This window comes from Pholcus phalangioides, unplaced genomic scaffold (genome assembly GCF_987345545.1).
Source record: "Pholcus phalangioides strain wild (caught in Gottingen) unplaced genomic scaffold, Ppha-v1.0 ptg000004l_1, whole genome shotgun sequence".
Lineage (NCBI taxonomy): Eukaryota > Metazoa > Arthropoda > Arachnida > Araneae > Pholcidae > Pholcus > Pholcus phalangioides.
In genome coordinates, this window is record NW_028301597.1 from 20,328,608 (window position 1) to 20,347,572 (window position 18,965).

The following is an 18,965-nucleotide window of genomic DNA, read 5'->3' on the forward strand; positions in this document are numbered from 1 at the left end:
GTTTGTCCCAAGAAAAAGATAAATTGGAACGCATGAAATATATATGATAATAAAATAATTGGTACAAGAGGGGAAAAAAAGTATCGAGTATAAGACTCAGCCCACCGTGAAAAATATGTTCCGCGTCTTAAATGGCCCTGAAGAACAATCATGCATATTTCAGCAAGAAAACGGCAGCAAAAACGGAAGAAAAAAAAATTAAAAGCTCTTTAAATCTTTTCTTTAAGCAAAGAAGAAGAAAAAATACGACAGGAATTCATTCATCAGTAACAAACCACAAAAAAAATGTATTTTAAAGAATGAACTTTAAAAAAACAGGGGAAAAAATCTTTAATTTATTTTAATTTTTATTTATTATTTTTTATACAAAATGAGGAAAAAAAGGGGGAGCCATTAAAAAAATAGAAGAATAAGGGAAAAAAATATAGAAATTAAAAAAATAATAATAAGAAGAAAACAATCCTTGACACTGATGAAGAATTCGAATCATTATGCGATTCTGTTTTGCGTCGTGAACTTCAAGATGCATTTGTAAAAGACGGAGGATAAATTCCGTGTTCGTTTCTTATAAGAGTTCTTGTGAATATTTTTTTTTCTCTTAGGAAAAACTACATATTCTACTAATTCATTTTCTTCACTTAATTGTTTTCTTTGGAGAAGATGCAAATTTAATTGTCTTTTTTTTTTCATTTTTGAAAAACTCATTCATCCATGATTTCATCATCCGTAAAATAAATTTATATTACAACGGTTTAGTTGGTTCACTTTGTAATAATATTTTCTTCCTATTTTATCCAACTCGATGAAAAAAATAAATAAAAGGTTACTCGCACAGGAGGCGTGTGTATAAAAGGCATAGGGGCCCATGGTCCGAATCGGCGTATAATCTGCTGATGCCAATTTTGCTATTTTCAGGAAACATACTGTCGTATGGTCTGCAGCGGCGTATAAGCGACCATGTATAAACCACGTAAAAACCGACGTGTAAAAATTTCATTCATCAATAATGAAATTATAAATAACGTAAGGTGTTTTCGTTATGTTTTTGTTGAAAATTGTTGATTTTTCTACTCGTATTTAAACGTAATCTATAAATCTTTAAAGGAAAACGTTTTTACAAACTAATTTTGAAAATATGTTTGTTTTAGCCTACTCAGACAGAAAAAAGCTGCAGATATTACTTACATAACATGAAAATTCAAGCATTTACTATCTTAGATTCAAAATATAGAAGACAGATGGCTGCACCGACAAGAGTACGAAATAAGCACGACTCTCACGACACGATTACGTTAGGGGCCCCACATACACCCAGAACACACATTCCGGCTTGTACCGATTCGTAAGAAACTCCGCAGAGGAATGTAATGCAAATAATAAATTCTTTCAAGAAAAAATAATGATAATAACAATGAATATTATCAGGAAAATATAATAAAAACTGTATAAAACCATACATTTTTATGTGCAACCATATATTTTAATTAATTTCAAATGCTTCTTTTTTGACGTTAGGCTGGCATTACACCATAAAAGTTTAATAAAAGATCTTTTATAAAACTTGAAAAATCTAATAAGCGTATTGGTTGCATTCGAGCGAATGTAATTAAACTTTTCAAGTTTTATAAAAGATATTTCATCAAACTTTTAGAGTGTAATCCTGGCCTTAGTTGTAGAGTTGGGTGAATATCTTGAACCTGAATATCTTACACGGAATTTCATAGTCACAACTCTCTGAAAATTTACTAATTTTTTTAATAATTAGTATAGAATCAATTGCATGTTTAGCAAAATAATTTTTCTAAGAAATCAGAATATTTTAAGAGGAAAACCAATTGATATATAACTTATAGCAATAGATACATAGGGGGAAAAATATTAATAATCAGTAACGATAGGTATTGTGTGCACAGTTATCCTTTTTCCTCTAAGCGCGTACCGTACCTATCCTTCTCCAATTTTCTTACTTTTTCTCCTCTCCTTTTATCATTTGCTTTCTTTTTGGTCTTCATTATCCGTTCGATGCGTGACTATAGCAGCAAAATAATGCCCGAGAGATGATGAAAGAGAAATGAAAGAGAGGAAAGAGATCTTCTCTCTCTCTCTCTCTCTCTCTCTCTCTTGTTCATGAGACTTATTCGAGGGAGCGGACATAAATTGATGAGGATTATGAGAGGTTCTGTTGATGAGCCCCCACGAGAAAGAAAGTCGTTAACCTGTTTTTTTCTCTTATTATTTTTTCCTCTCTATTACCTTCCTTTTCAAATACCATTCTTTTCTTATTTTTTTTCCAACCTTTCACATAATTTTTTTTTTTTATCCCAGCTAACCCTATCTTTTCTTTTTTATTCCATACTTTTTTCTCTCCTCTCATCTTTTTTATCTCATTCATCCCTTTACTTTTCCTTCGTAAGGAGCGAACAGGTGTTGTTCTTTGACACGAACACCAATAAATGCATCTCTTTCTTCTACTTTTTCTCCTATTATTTTTTTTTTCCTTAAGGAAAAAATAAGAAAAAAAAAACGTAGTAGAAAAGCATGTTATCAAAGAAACTAATCTTACTTCCGATGGGAAAGATATGAACTCTCCAGTTTTTTTTTTTTTTTTTTCCTTCTATCTCTTTTCTTTGTTTCTTTCCTTTATCTCTAAGGAAATAATGTCCGTTGAATTTTTAATCTTATATTATTTATTTTATTTTTCAACTTTAGTCGAAGTTTTTTCTTTTGCTTTTAATTTTTGTTTCAAATTCATTGATCGTTCATCAGACAGAAATGATTTAGTGGAACCAGTCAACATATCATTAGAAACATTTTCCAGGTCGTTATAATGATATATTATCAAGTTTGGTTTCGGTTCTGAAATTCACTTCATTTTTTTTTTCGTAAGCCTTGCGTCGATGTTATATGGAGCTGTTCTAGAAAATGTACGGATTGTAACCATTATTAGATGCACTGAATTAAAATCGTAATGTTAGAAGGAAATAAGTACGTGAAGAATAATTGAATGATCTTAAGTGGATTACACGTGAGTATAATCCCCTCACAATGAGTCTGGGGCTCTTGACCTTTTTCAGCCGTGACCCAAAATCAACAACATGATGAACTTCACAATCCATCGATCTATTTTTAAATTAAAAATTCTTATTAAACGTTTCTGATCAACAGAATGTTCTTTTTTCGAAATTAGTGAAGCCAGTCCATGGCTCTTAATAGGTGAAAATGGGTCAACAGCGACTGAGCCCGGGGTTCTGAGTCAAACAGAAAGGTTCAAAGTTATTGAAAGCTGCCATTAATTCTGAAATCATTTCTTTCATAAATTCTGAATTTTCATTAACTCTCTATGGTCCCGTGTATATTTGAATACGCATGGCAAATTACATAGTGGTTTTAAAAAAAAAACATTGTACCCAATGGCGTCGGAGCTGGGGGTGATGCGGGTGCTGCGGGTGCTCAAGCACCCACGGTAATTTGTGGCATGGATACGAGCACCCCCAGAATTGATTCAGAAATTAAAATTTTCGATATAAAACTAAAGACAAGCATCCACAGTATCGATGCCCTTGATTGTACCCATCCCTTTCTCAATTTTTTGGGGTATTTTAGAAAGTAGTGAGCGTCTTTTAGCGTCAATTCAGTGCGAAATACGACGATGTAAATAAAATACTTCTGTTTCATCTTAGAAGAGTTGATTCTTTGTTAGTGTCATTTTTCTAGAGCTGCTGAAATTTTACGTGTTCAGAGATTTATAAAATCATTCAAGATTAACGGGTTTAAAATAAGATTCAAGATAAAAACTATTCAGGATTTCAAAAAAAAATTTTTATCTGTTTTTAAAAATAACATTAAAATCAAAGAAAATTGTATATTTTATCCGAAATTGACCATTTTACTGGATTGAAAAATCCACTCTAATTAAATTGTTGTGCTGACGTATTCTTGCAATTGAATATATGCTAAGCGCACCCATTTACATCCGTATTTTCTAAATACATTTTTATGGGGGGTGGGGGGGGCTGAATCCTACAATGTTAATTCTGGAATTATTTCTCGCCTTAATTTTCAATTATTTTCGTTAATTTCAGAATCACTGTTGTTCATCAATTCTAGAATTAATTTTCCATTAATTATTAAGAAACATTTTTTATTACTTCTTTAATATTTTGTTCTTTAATTAATTTCAAATTCTTATCATGTCTGAATTTTAATAAAATATTTCTGGTCAGAAAAAAAATGTTTAGTTTTAAATTAGTTAGAAATTAAGTGAAGCCAATCCAACAGCTACTGAGCCTCGAATCAATCAAGCGGGGGGGGGGGGAATTATTGAAAGCTTTCACTAATTCTGAAATAATACCTTTCCTGAATTCTGAATTTTCTCTCATTAATTCTGGAATTGTTTCCCTCTCGTTAATTCATTATTTATTTCTCACGTCAATTTCCAATTTTTCATTAAATTCAGTCATTTTTCAATTCTATAATTACTTTTTGTCATTTCTTTAATTATGTTGTTGTTCAATTAATTTCAAATTCTCAACATGTCTGAATTATTTTTAATTTTTCTTCCGTGTCTTCAAATATGTATGTATACATATATATTTTATAAATACATATATTTAATCATTTCTGGGCATTCTGTAATTATGTAATGCCTTTTCGGATACCGATTTCCCCTTAAAAATTTATGAAATCGCGGTTCAAGAGGGACCCTCAAGAAATGTCTGGGTCTCAGCCCAGTCCGGCGAAATCGTTAAGACATCCCTGGTACCAGTGGGTGCAAAAATGAATTTGTAAACGCAATGGATTCGAACGAAAAATGTAAATTGTAGGAGTATGGGAAAATGTAAATTGTAGGAGTATGGGAAAATGTAAATTGTAGGAGTATGGGAAAATGTAAATTGTAGGAGTATGGGAAAATGTAAATTGTAGGAGAAAAAGAATAATACAAATTATAGGAGAGAAGAGTAATGTAAATTAAAGGAGTATATAGAATAATGTAAAATCATAGGAATATAGAATAATGTCAATTATAGGTGTGTAAGCTAAAAGATGAATAATTTTATCAGTTTTTGAATCCCATGTTGAATGTTGTGGTACATTCCACGAATTTACAAGAATTCTTGAAAATATGCTTCATTTTCAAAAAAAATTCAATCGTTTCACTTGTAAAGACACAGCGATGAGTCAAAAAGTTGCACATAAAAGCAGCCTGCACCTAAAAGTGTCCATTAGCGCTTCACTCAAGGAAGAGTCACGGAAACATTAACCTAATTGTAATTAGCTCACACGAAGGATTCTTGTAATTGTTTTTCGAAAAGACGATAGTCTTTAAAATCCACTCTCTCTCTCTCTCTCTCTTCCTTTTTCCTCTCTACGGTTAGCGTCAAAATAATTATTGAAATGTAAAATGTTAATCAATGTTCATTTGAATCGTCGAGAAGAACAAGAAGCAAGCGTGTATTAATCACCCCACGGTCGATTTTCCTGGTGGAATTAAATTCATTAGGCAGTGATTTAAAGAAGGTGTAATAACGCATCGACTTGCGAGAAATTCATTTTTGAGGGGATTTTCAAAAGCAAAATGTGGTTTCCGTGTTCAGTTTTGGCAACACGTTTCCGTCGTGTGGAATATTATGAGAGCTTTTCCATGAAAATAACTCGACAAAATCGTATTTACGTGATTTTTATGCATTCGAGAATTTATTCATCACCGTAAATTTTATTCGAATTCTTAATATTATTCATCGTGTGCAGAACAATTCTTCACCGCCACGCACAATTCACCAAGAGAAAAATTCACCGCTACGCAATTCATCAAAATAAAAATTCACTGCTAGGGAAAATTCACCAACAAACAATTCATCGACTTTGACAGAGTGAGTGAATGAGCAAGTGTGTGATTGATCAAGTGAGTCAGGAGTTAGTGAGTAAGCAGATATGAGCGAGTGAGTTAACAGGTCAGCCAATGAGCAAGTGATCGAGTCACTCATATGGGCTCTCACTCACTCACCCGCGCATCTGCTCACTCACTAACTCCCTGAATCACTTGATCAATCACTCACTTGCTCACTCACCTGCTTATCCACTCACTCACTATGTCACTTTATCGATGAATTGTTTGTTGGTGAAGTTTCCTAGCAGTGAATTTTTCTTTTGGTGGATTGCGTGGTGGTGAATTTTTCCTCTTGGTGAATTGTTGGCGATGAATTTTCTGCACACGATGAATGAGATTAAGAATTCGAATAAAATATACGGTGATGAACAAATTCGAATGACTCGACAAAACCATATTTACACGAATTTTATGTATTCGAATTGATTTTTTCGAATCGTTTTCATGTAGTACATGACGGTTACTCACTTACTCTGCCATTCACCCACTCACTTGGTCACTCATATGGTCACTGACTCACTCAATTAATCAATCACTCACATGGTCGCTGACTAGCTCAATCACCCACTCTCTGGTTCACTCACACGATTACCGATTACTCGATCGCTCACTACCCACCTTTTAGGTCACTCACCCACTCACTCGATCATTAATTACGGTTACTCACTCGGTCACGCACTCACTAGCGCTTTTTTTGCTATTTTATTCACCAACTCATTCAATCACTTACTCCCTCACATATTCACTCACTGGCTTTTGAATTTTCCCATCGGTTAATTTATCTGTAAATCCTTATTCATTACTGCTTGAGTTGGTTTCATTGCAAGCTACATATGCTCGCACAGAAGCTCACTTTCAAGGTGAATATACCTTTTCCCAGTGTGAGCTCAAGAGTATTAATTTCAATTAAAAATAGTGATTTACACAAATTTTTTCGATTAAACAATGATTAAACGCTATCATCGCTATGACCAATCATATGTTTATCCAAAAATAAGATCTTCCTTTTTTGAGTCGATTTATAGCGAACAAATGTAAGTAATATCGGATAGAGTTCGGATAAAGTGTAAGGATAATGTCGGACAAGGTTCGATGTTGTGAAGGTTGTGTGCAGGTCCGTCTGAACATTATGGGTCCGCATTTAGAATGAGGTTCTGGAACTTGTATAGTTTTATATTATTTTATATATATAATATATATATAATTATATAAATATTATATCTGGAATCGCTTATATAGTATTTACCTATCGAAACTCTATCGAGGTACTGTTCTAAATCTGATCATGTATCGCCCATGGACGGGCGGCCCTTTCCCCTCGTCAACGCCCATATAGGCTCCTGTGTTGAGATGACCCTGGTTCTATGAGCTTCCACCATATGGTGTATTTCAGCGTCTTAACCCCAAACCCCCACAGACGAAATATTTCGTCCAAACGCCAATGGAATAAATTAAAACAAGTTCTCTGTGTTTTCTTTCCTGTCTCACTTCCATCGCGAAGCTTTATAGTAACCCTATTAACTAAAATTGTTTTTCTTTCCCTCCTTTCTTTCTATACTCCTGTTAATGATTTTTCTCCTTACACATATAATATATAATATCTTTCTTTCTTTTCTTTCAAACCGAGCACAACTCAGGTCTATCACCATCTATGGGCGATTTACTACCTAGTGAGTTGTGCCGGAAGTGTAACTGTGTGTGTACCTAACAGTCTGAGTGCGTATGTAGTGTTGGTTTGATTTTTCAGTGCCGCCATCTATATTTCAGAAGTGAAATGGGTGATGAGTTGTTATTGAATTATATTTGTACGGAGACGTGATGACTTTTCTTTCCGAGCTCACCTCAGCATAATATCCGGAAAATAACTGTTTCCTTGATATATTTGTACTGTTTGTAGGTCTGTTGCTCTCTGTGGCAAGACTTTTTAAAGGGGAGATCGGCTCGTATTCGCGCCTTGAAGTTGGGGATATTAGGAAGTTCGAATATCTTTCTACTAGATGTGTTACGGAAAATGTGATAAATCGGTTATTATGCATACTTACCAATGGTCTTGGTAAGTTTGATAAATATATCACTTTAACCGACGAATATGCATACCAAAGTGGCGTTGGTAAATTTGATAAGTACTTGAAATTTATCGCCTTTATTTGTAAGTATGCATAATACCCAAGTGTCGTTGGCAAATTGGATAAATATTAATCAAATATTTATCATAATATCATGTTGGTATAGTATATCATCTTGTATGATTTATCATGTTTATCGACGACGCGACGCTTGGGTTATTATGCATAACAACCGGTAAAAAATAATTTTTTAGTACTTATTTAATTTCGCAACGACGCTTGGGTACTATGCATAATCGTTGGTAAATTCAGGGAAGTTTATCAAATTTACCCAAATGCTTGGTAATTATGTATAACAACCGCATTTATCATATATTTACCTAACATATACATTAGAAATCCATTATAACAAGTACTGCTTATAACGATATAATATAATATTATAATGTGATATTCGAATTTCAATATAACGGGTGATTTGCTAGGTGATTGTCAAAGTCCGTTAAAAAGTCTTGCAACAGAGAGCGACAGGCCTAAAACGGTACAATTATTAAATCATTACACTTCACTCATAGTTAGAAAATTGTTGGCAGATGACGGCACTACACATGACCAGCATTACATAGAAACTAACTCACGTTAGGTTCAGAACACTTCCACGCACATTCCAGAATGTACCAGTTCGTTAGAAATTCCATATATTAATGTATACGAGGTGTATGTGCGGTTAAGAAGACGAAGGGTAATTGTTAAAAAGATAATGTTATAAAACATTCGCTTATAACGAGAAGTGCGTTGTAACGACAATTTTTTTCGTGATTGTGAGCTGTCGTTGTAATGGACTTCTGCTGTACATGCAAGAGGGAAAAACACTTAAGGTGAGGGTGGAAAGAGACTGAAAATAATCTCTTATCTTCTTATCGATTATACTTATTTTCCTTATATATTTTTCTTTGACCCCTCTTCTTTTTTCTAACGTGCGGTTAGGTTAGGACACGGTTACCAGATTTATCACCGATTCATCAAATAGAGATAATTTAAATTTGTTGCCAAAAGCTTGTACGTGAAGTAATTAAAGTCTTCACGTTTATGTTTCTTTTTGCACAGCTCTCTGTGGCCTCTTTAATCACCTGCCATGGTTTCTCATTTACTCGATTATAAGCCGCGGCCCCACAGTTAAAAACTACTAATCCATGGCATAAAACTGTTGAATTTACTCAGATTAACTCAAAATTATCTTAATCCGATTGTTATGTGTGAAATTATTTAAAATAAATCCCCTGCTTTGCTCGGTGAGCTTTTTAGTTAATCTGAAGAATTCGATTAGACAAGAATTCGCATTTCGCACGAAGTTTTTTGAATTACGACGCCGATTGAATTATTTAATTATGTAGACGATTTTATCAAGTTATTAAAAAATTCCACACATGGAATTGGATCTTATCCATCGCTTCTTAGAAAAGTCAGGACCCATATTGATATAATTCTTCATTTCTTGATGACTTAAAGCCACATTCAATTCATTTAAATGGATGAAACTAGAGGAATTTTTTAATGGATCATATTATCGTGTCCCAGCTTTTTAAAAAAAATAATAATTTCGAACCAAAAATAATCCATTGTAAATAAATATAGTGGAAAACGCCATTTTCCGACCCCCTCCTTCTTTTTCCCCTCCATTCAGAGCGGTTGAAAAATTTAATTGCATTAGCACAAGGGAGGATTCATAATCATTCTTTCATTGAAGAAATTTGCATACGAGACCCTCTTTCTCTCTCTTGGGTAGAGACTTAATTGCTTTCCGCTTGTCTTATTTTTCTTTGCGTAGTTCATAACCATGAGTGTTGGTTTTTTTTCCCCCCTCTCTCATGACAGACTTTTCATCAAAAGCAAAATCACTTTATAGCCAAAGAAACAAATTATTTAAAAGTTAATTTCATTTTTTTTACCCATTCTAATACATATTTTTTTTGTTTAAGATAGAAGAAAAAAGTGTTCTAAAAATTATTTCTCATGGTCGTTGTTTATAACTTTGTTTTCAACAATTTATTTCAATTTCAGAGGGAAAAGGTTATAACTAAAATGAATATATTAAAAAAAAAGAAAGAAAAACAGTCAAGATTTTTCCAAGAGTCTGGAAATATTCTCAAAGTCCCGGAGTTCCAGAGAATAATGGCCTGCCTTTAGGATAGTATCGGTTGCTTTTGTCATGTCTGTTCGGATGCTTTCGAGTATTTATTATTCGAGGAGAAATCTTTCTAGGTTAATTTTTCATGTTAATTTAATGAATTAGTGTAAGGTGTAATTAATATGGTTCTTGATTAATTTTTAAATAATAATCTCGTTATATAATAATCGCCGTAAAGTTCCGGGTGATCTGAAAATGATTGTAAATGAAGTCGGAAACGAAATTATGATGAAAGAATGGCGTTTACGTCTTTTTATAACAGCTTATTTATTGAAATCGAGCGTAAAAATACGCAATGGATGAAATTAATTCTGCACTTTATTCAGTGATAAAATGAAATCTATAGGATCTTGTGGATTCTTCTTATACGTGTCTAGAACGTGCAATGAAAATTCCGTATTGCAATCAAAACAAATCAATTTTATACGTAAATATTACCTATGGAATCTTCACAGATATCGAATTACAAGAGTGTTATGGATTACATAGATATCAATGATTACTGTTTTTCATACAAGCACAAACTTTATTCGCTCTTAAAACGTTGGAAAACTTTTAGATTCCAGACTATCTGGATATCAGCTCTGATAGATATATCGAATTTCTGGTGTCTAGACAAACGTCTAGAAAGGGACAATTTTTCTTCACCGAAGCTGAATAATTTTTATTTCAGAATTTCACTTATTTTCTTGGAAATTTTGAACGCCTTGAAAACGATGTAATTCTTTTCGTAGATTAAACTAACAAAGAAATAAATTTAGTCATGTTTCAATTTCTTTTCTTTTTCCTCCCTCTTAAACAGATGGTGTTAACGCAATGGGTGAAACTAAACGGCAGAGGACGTCGTACACTCGATACCAGACACTGGAACTAGAGAAAGAATTCCATTTCAACCGCTACTTGACCAGGAGAAGGCGGATCGAGATCGCTCATGCTCTTTGTCTCAGCGAGCGCCAGATCAAGATCTGGTTCCAGAACCGAAGGATGAAGTGGAAGAAGGAACACAAGCTGGCCTCCACCATGCCTCCACAGATACCACAGGTGATGATTGATCACCATGCTCATCACCACCATCACCAACTACCATACTACCACACCCAACACCACCTTCAACATCACCTTCACGGAGAAACCAAAGCGTGAAACCCTTTCCTTATCTATCGAACAACGAAGCTATCTTTTTTTTAATATTATCCTTTACTCAATGCAGTGTAATGTTTTCGTAAATATCAACGGATAAGGATTAATTGAATTTTATTTGTCATCAGTCACTAATAGATTAAATCATATTCGAAAAGCAATTATAGTTATAAAAAAATGATGATTTTTGAATATATATTTTATAATTATTTTCCTTATAGATGGCAAGTCAGGATTACATAAAACTAAATATTGATAAATAATTTTTTTGTGATAGCAGTGGTACTTTGAGTTGCGAATAATCCAAATTTCGAGCAAAATATACTCACTCATCTTATCTCATGGCCGTCATCCTTAGGGCAAAAAATGTATTCGCTCTAAAAATGCTTCAACTTGCGAACAAATATTCGACTTACGAACTTGATACGTACGAGAGAAAGCTCACACAATCCGGAAGCTCGGTGGCTTCGAATAGATATAAGCTGACAGCAATTTCCCGATACTAAATGAAGTAACTAATCCAGTAACTTTGTGGATACTTCATTTATTCTGCAAAGAATACACTGCACCTGCTAATTCATTTTTGTACGAGTATGGATATCAAAGATAAAGTCGAATGGATTGAAAAGATTTCCCAGAACTTCACTTTGCTTCAAGTTTATCGGTGATAAGAGCAACTTTCAAGAACAAATCAAACTCGTAACTCGATTTACCACTGTACATAAAGCGATGCCTGCTCACATGCGTTGCAACAACCAAAATGACCCCTAAAACATGACCACTGTAGTCGAATTAAAAAGTTCGGGGCATTGGTGTGGAATTTTTTGCCTTGCGTAGTTTGAGATAGTGCAGTTCAATCATTTTTAAAATAGTTCTCTCGAGTGCTGATACGCATTTGTTTGTATTCGCACTTCTTTTGAAAGCACAGCTGGAATTCATCTTTTGCCACCATCAATTCCTCCTGTGATGTTGTTTTTTACCTCATCTGATGACATCGCTGCAAATTTTGTTTAGTCTGTGGAAAAGAGTAGCCTAAACCATAAATTAATGAGGGATGTACTCCACTATATGAGGGATGTACCACTTAAATGTGCCATTGTCCTCCTCATCAACATCTCACCTGTTTACAACGAATAAAAGGAGATATGGTGAAGTGGACGACGAATTTTTTCTCACTGCCTGAACCAGGTGCCTTCAACCGTCGACTCAGCGTGGGACACATTTGACATTTTCATGAGGCCCGCGAGCCACTACATATATGTTATGAAAGAACTCCGCGTTGAAGCCCCTTGGACTTAAACAAAACTGCAGAAGCGTCGTTTTGCGCCATCAGATGAGGTGAACGTATCAAAGCAGAAGACATAAAGGGTGGATGCGAAAACGTGGTTTCCAGCAATGCTTCCCGAAGTTGTACGAGCACTAGCAGATGCGTATCTTCACTGAGAATAATTACTTCAAAAATATTAAATTACTATGCTTCATGCAAAAAAAAAGGCATTAGTCACAACAACTAGTTTTCAAGAAACAGCGAATAAACTGCCTGAGACTAGAATTTTCTGTACCAATTTCGCTGTTCCAGACTCTGCCACGAAGATGGGCTGCAAGAGATCTCGGCAACAGGATAAGTCCAGTGGCAAAGTTCTGGCGTTCATTCATTCATCTACCAATTTTGGAACTTTAGCTTAGATATCTTTCTCTCACCAGCCATCACAAAATTATACTCTCTTGGCGTAAAACACTTAGAAGCATATACTGAAACGAGAAATGTCGAAAAAGTAAATTTCCTGAATTATGGACTCATGACCTTTTTGCATAAAGCGACTCAGTGCGAGTATCTTAAGTTATCCGAGATTCAGTTCCCCGAACTTTTGAATCCTTTAATATGGAATATCCAGCATTTTAAAATAATTTTTAAAAATCATAAATGAAGAGAAATAAATAATAATTAAAAAGAATCTTTTCAGAGGAAAATTTAGTATGATTGTTTTAATGTTAAAAGTACAACGGTGTGCCCAGCTTGTTGCCCTCTTTCACTGCGATACCAAAAACTGTATACGCACACAAAATACATTTACACTTTCATTATACACACACACAAAACACTGAATTTGATTTGATTGTATATTCTTTTATGCATGTGTTGAAAAACAGACGTTTATGAAGATCAAAATAAAGGACTATTTTCAGGATTTTTCCGGAGGGTACTCCAGGACTTCCTTCAGATTCTGCTGAGAGACTCGAACCCACAACCAGAAACTAATACACAAATAAAGCATTTCCTTCTGGAGGCGATGTTAACGTGGGGAATGATTTTGTTTTTCCTTTTGTTAATCAAAGACTTGATGAAAACTGATGAAGAAAATAAAAAAAACGATGGTGAAAAAGAACTACAGAAATGGAAAAAAAAAAACTCACGCGTTACATCTAAAGTATTTATACATGTACAGTGTGTTGTAAACCAAAGTTGTACACATGTATTCACTGTTGCTGTCTCTTCACTTAGTCTTTGCGTTCTTGTGAGAAGTCTTTAAAGAAAAACAAACACGTGGAATAGTAATTCATTGTAATTTATGTGTCACGTAATAATGTACTGATTGTTACTGGTATTATGTGAGATACCAAAACAAGAATTTCATACCGGAAAAGGGCCTGAGAACAAAAAAATAAAAAAACCCAGAACTGTAAATTGATTATATATAAGAAAAAAAAAAAAGCTGTGAATTTTATCGCTTTCTTCGTGCTTTATGCGTGTGTGCACGAATTGTCATGAAATCCCCTTTGGTAATGGACTCTGTTCCTCCCGATGTGATATATACAGTACATATATAAATATATCTATATAATTATGTATACATATAATATGAGAATTTTTAAATGTAAGCTTGTAAGAGGGTTTAATATTCAAGTTTGTTTGTGGTTTTTTTTTGTCCGTAAGGTGTAAAATAAATGGAATTGGTGTTGTTTATTGTGTGCGCGGAGAGCTACACCAGTCGAAATCAGTTTCAGGCACTATATCATTACATGATTATTTGATAATCAAAAATTCTGAAAGAAGAAAAACGGAATTCAAAAAGCAGATGTGTGTGTTTAATTTAATAAAATTTCATCTTATTGGACATAATTGAGAATAATAGATGAACCTTATGAAATGATTAACTTCCTTAACCAGCCGAATTAAGTTTTGAATTTTTTAAATTTATTCTTTTTTTAATTTTCTTTCTGACCCTTCATTTTATAAACATCAACCTTAAAATACATGAGAATTTTTTTTTCCTGTATGATTTCAGGACTTGCTGATGTCCATAGAAACAAAAAAATTTATTCAATCTTAAATAGATGATTTTAAAAAATTGAATTCATGGCATAATCGCTGAAATAAATGAAATTTTTCTTTTTTAAATTAAGTTTCGAATCTCAAAAGTTTTCAGGTAACAAAAATTATAATTTTCGAATTGATAAAACCGATGTTTCCAATTTGGAACATTGGACGTTAGATGGTTAGTTCATAGGTAGCTAAAATAAAATATATATTTCCTAATATATTTTTTAAAAAATAATGACAAAAGATTTTTTTTATCATTATTTTTTGAAATTTATTCAGTTATTTGAATCCGAAACATTCCTCAAAAATAATCTTAAGAAAAAACTATTCTCAATTTAAAAAAAATAATAATAATAACAATAATAAAATAGCCTTAAACAGAAATAACAACATGAAAAAATATATCAGTTATGAACATTTGAATTGACTCAAAATTAATCAGTATTATTTTGGAAGATATATTCTTCGCTATACGTGCTTCGCTCACAAAACAAAAATCTGATTACGATTGGTAGCCTCCCTCAGGAAATGCTGTATCATTGCATACAATATTACTACTATGCTCTCTACTACGGTGATTTTTTTTTTTTTTTTTTTTTTTGTTATACGTGTAAATCTGAATGTGTGTCGTGCAATATTTGAAAATATTTAAATTATCATTATTCTCCTCCTCTCAAAATGAAATGTCTATTATTTATATGAGATGTGCTCCTATGTACCTGCTGAGTGCAATGACTATCTTTCATTATCTCAGTTCAACTTGTTTCTATAATACAATATTTAGTTATAACGCACTTTCGATAAGAATCGTTCCGAATTTCGTATCATTATCAATCAATATCGAAAGTTTTAAAGCTTGCTGGAGAAAAAATATCGCTAATTAAACAACAAATATTAACTCGGTGGCTAATAAATATTTCATAGGATAGGATAGGAAATACCGACCAAAATCAGGATCACAAGCTCTTTATCAGGAAGAGCTTTATTGCTAAGGGCAATTTAATCCCTTTTATAATCCAAGGCGGAGAAAGAAATCCTTATCTAAATATTTTATAAGTATGCATATATATTATAATTGCTATGCAATACCAGTTATACAATTACAGTGGGATGTTTAAAATTGTAAATATATTGTTTCAGAGAATCCAACACAATTATTTCATTCATGAAAAACCGAAATGGTCGAAACTCATTACAAAACATGATATCCAAGATCAAATGATACGTTGAGATATATATATATACATATATAATACTGTATATTCTGGAAAATTCTCACATTAAGTTCTAAATGTAATTAAAATCATTACTAGCTCGGTTCGCTAAGCGTATTTGTTATGTAGTTTAGTTTATATCATACATAAAAAAACTCGAACAAAATGATCCATTCAAAAGACAAGGATAAATTTAATAAGGGGAAACCAAATGCAGAATTTTCGGAGCTTAAAATAATAGTTATACCCCCTTTAAGGTGACATTCTCAAAACCGAACATATCACTGACACTGTTGAAAATTTTTGCTGTTATTGAAATTTCGACAAAAATCCTATGATTTTGTATATACTATATACGTAATAAGTAAGAAAAAATTGAGGATAAAAGCTTAAATAATTTAGTTCATTCAAATGAGGTGTTATGCTTTCCCCGTGTTGTTATTTCTTAATAATTTTATCCCATAAAATATTATGACGTTTCAAAATTTTTTCTATTATTCATATGAATTATATTTGCATTACACAGATTTCGTTCTTTTTTACGAACTTATAAATATAAGACAAATTATTCTACAATTTTTCTTTACTATCAACCAGTCAATTGAAATCAAACCATGTTTTCGTTAAACATAATTTATAACGATGTATATAAATTATTTATGTACATTCTATATCAGAAATTTTGAGCTTAATAATTACATATTTAAAGTTTGTTTGTATTATATTTCTTATGAGTGTGTTCATTACCAATATTGTTTTCTCTTTTTCTTTCTTTTTTTTCAAGATAACTAAGGTAAATATTTCATGGATTTCTTTTTTATGTTTTCAGATAATTTTTCCACTGGAAAAACGTTTTTTTATAGTTTGCTGTGCTTATTGTCAGTTTATGTGCAATATTGATTGATACCGGTATGTTTATAATTTCGAAAGTTTCTTCTTCTGAATAAGTTATACGTGAAAAAGTGATCTAAACCCCGGTGGATAGAAGATAATTGAAATAATTAATGGAAAGGGCTATTAATCTTCGAAATTTTCATTCTTTTGAAACATCTATATATTCGTACTTTGCATAGTATATAACCAGTTTCTCGTAACAATTATCGATACATAACACGAAACAAAAATCAAGTACAAAATATTTTAAAAGAAAGAAAAGAAAAGAAAATTAATAAGAAGTTTTTTTAATATATCTGGATATAAATAATTTAGAAATTACGTTATTCCTGAGCATGTATTTCACTGCCACACTGCCAGTATAACTCGCTCGATAGTTGTTTAATAAACTTTATATTGTGGAAAAAAATTTAAATAGAAATTATTTATCAGCACCTGATGCAGCAAACTAAACATTTATGTTAATTAACAGAAACATAGATGTGTTTAGTTAAATAAAATTTACCTTATTAGGCATAATTAAAAATAATAGAAAACCTAACGAAATAATAGACCTCATTGATCGAATTAATAAACATCAAAGGCAGGTAATGTTAAATTTATTTTTTAGAAAAATAATACGATTTTGCTACCAGAATTATCATAGTAAATGAGACAATTAATAATTTTTCATAGCACTCAATAGGTGGATTATTTAAAAGTTCTGGACTTGATTAGGGAGTTCAATACATTTTCTGTGTGAAGAAGAGGATAAAAAAAAGCTTTATTTTTATTACCAAATAATGATAATACTCGATGTATTAAAATGCAAATGAGTGTTTGATTGCTCTGTAACTCAGCATTTGTGTTTCACTTCGCCCTTTGTGCTTGTGTGTTTGTGTGTGAGTGCGTAAACAATAAAAACCCTCGATATAAATATATATATATATATAAGCATGGAATATAATTTTGCTGTGTATATATTACATATATATTATACAAGAGTTATATACTGAAAAAAAAAAGAGGAACAAAAATGTTCAGACCTCTGCGAACCTCTGATATACGTAATTATAACATTGAAGAAGAAAAATGGTCACGTGTTTTTTTGTAAATCGGGATTTGCTTTAAATTCGGCAGTTTATGATAAGAACGCTATCATAGCTAGGAGACTGCTATATTCAACTGTACAGCAATTTATTATTGCTACGAAAAATGCACGGCAAGTTTCACTGCTTTGCATCTTGACATTACTGACATCACCGCTACGATTTTAAGGAACTGGTGCGGAAATGGTGCTCGCAAACAAAAATACAGTACATTAAAAAAAATATGAACAAATAAGTGTTTCTGGTTCAGGAACAACAAAAAGAGTGTTTAAACAAAATGTTTTGTCTCTCGCGTCTTTAGGCATTTGTCTTGTAGTGTGTAGTGTGATGATGTAGTGTTCTGTCGCCGCTATATACATATATTTTTTTTTTCTGTGCTGGTCACCAATGAGTGTAAATATTGTAAATCATCACCCCCGATTTTCCCCTTGTTCTTGCAAACAATTCATCCCTCAGTCCTTGAATTCCTTCCCCCCTCCCCATGATCAGTTGTTCCTATTTAATTTCTATATACCTGAATTTAGCTTTGTGGATAATTATGTAATGTTGATATTCCCTAGAACATTGGTGGAAAAAAAAATAAAAGTAGATATGGTTAAAAAGTGGATACGTTGTCTTCTTTTACACATTGATAATTTCATCTATTATACTTTCTGAAATTGAGGAAACTTTCGATAAAATGTAGATACTCAGTATAGAATAGCTGATAGTTAAAAAACTTGATAAATCGCTTGAGTACTGTATATGTTGCTGCCAAAGCCCGAAATCGGCCAGTTGGCCAGTGCGCGAACTGGCCATACCAGCTGACCCGGTCAATGTCCGAATGCGGGCTATGGTCGGCCCCTATATATCTATCCCTAAGATATCAATGTTCTGATTTCTTTGTTCGTTAGGGGTTGCCATAGTTAACCATGGAGCACATTTTAAATGGTCATAATTATCACAAAAAATACGCCAACATAGCAATGACTCCGAATCATAGGAATCGATATGTAGGATCCTGCCAAACCCAGGCGAAAGCCCGAAATTCGGACATGAATTGGGTCAGTTGTGCCGGTCCGCCCTCCCCCTTCCCCGCGATCTCCACTGATCTCCACAAATAAAACTTATGGTCTAGAAACTTCACGTCACGAAATATTCTATTGGTGAAATTGTGCAGAATAGTC

General features: G+C 32.8%; 1 protein-coding gene across 2 annotated transcripts in view; it reads left to right on the forward strand.

Moving 5' to 3' along the window:
* Positions 1-18,404, forward strand: part of LOC149086727 (uncharacterized) — a 74,350-nt gene extending 55,946 nt beyond the window's left edge. The window contains exons 2-3 of one of the 2 annotated variants that reach the window (XM_089231082.1): positions 10,944-11,182; positions 13,457-18,404. In XM_089231082.1, coding sequence (XP_089087208.1) covers positions 10,944-11,182; positions 13,457-13,513 — 296 coding nt within the window. In that variant the 3' untranslated portion in view covers positions 13,514-18,404. The remainder of the gene's footprint in view (positions 1-10,943; positions 11,183-13,456) is intronic. The other variant, XM_089231083.1, reaches the window with a different exon arrangement.
* The last annotated feature ends 561 nt before the right edge of the window (positions 18,405-18,965 follow it).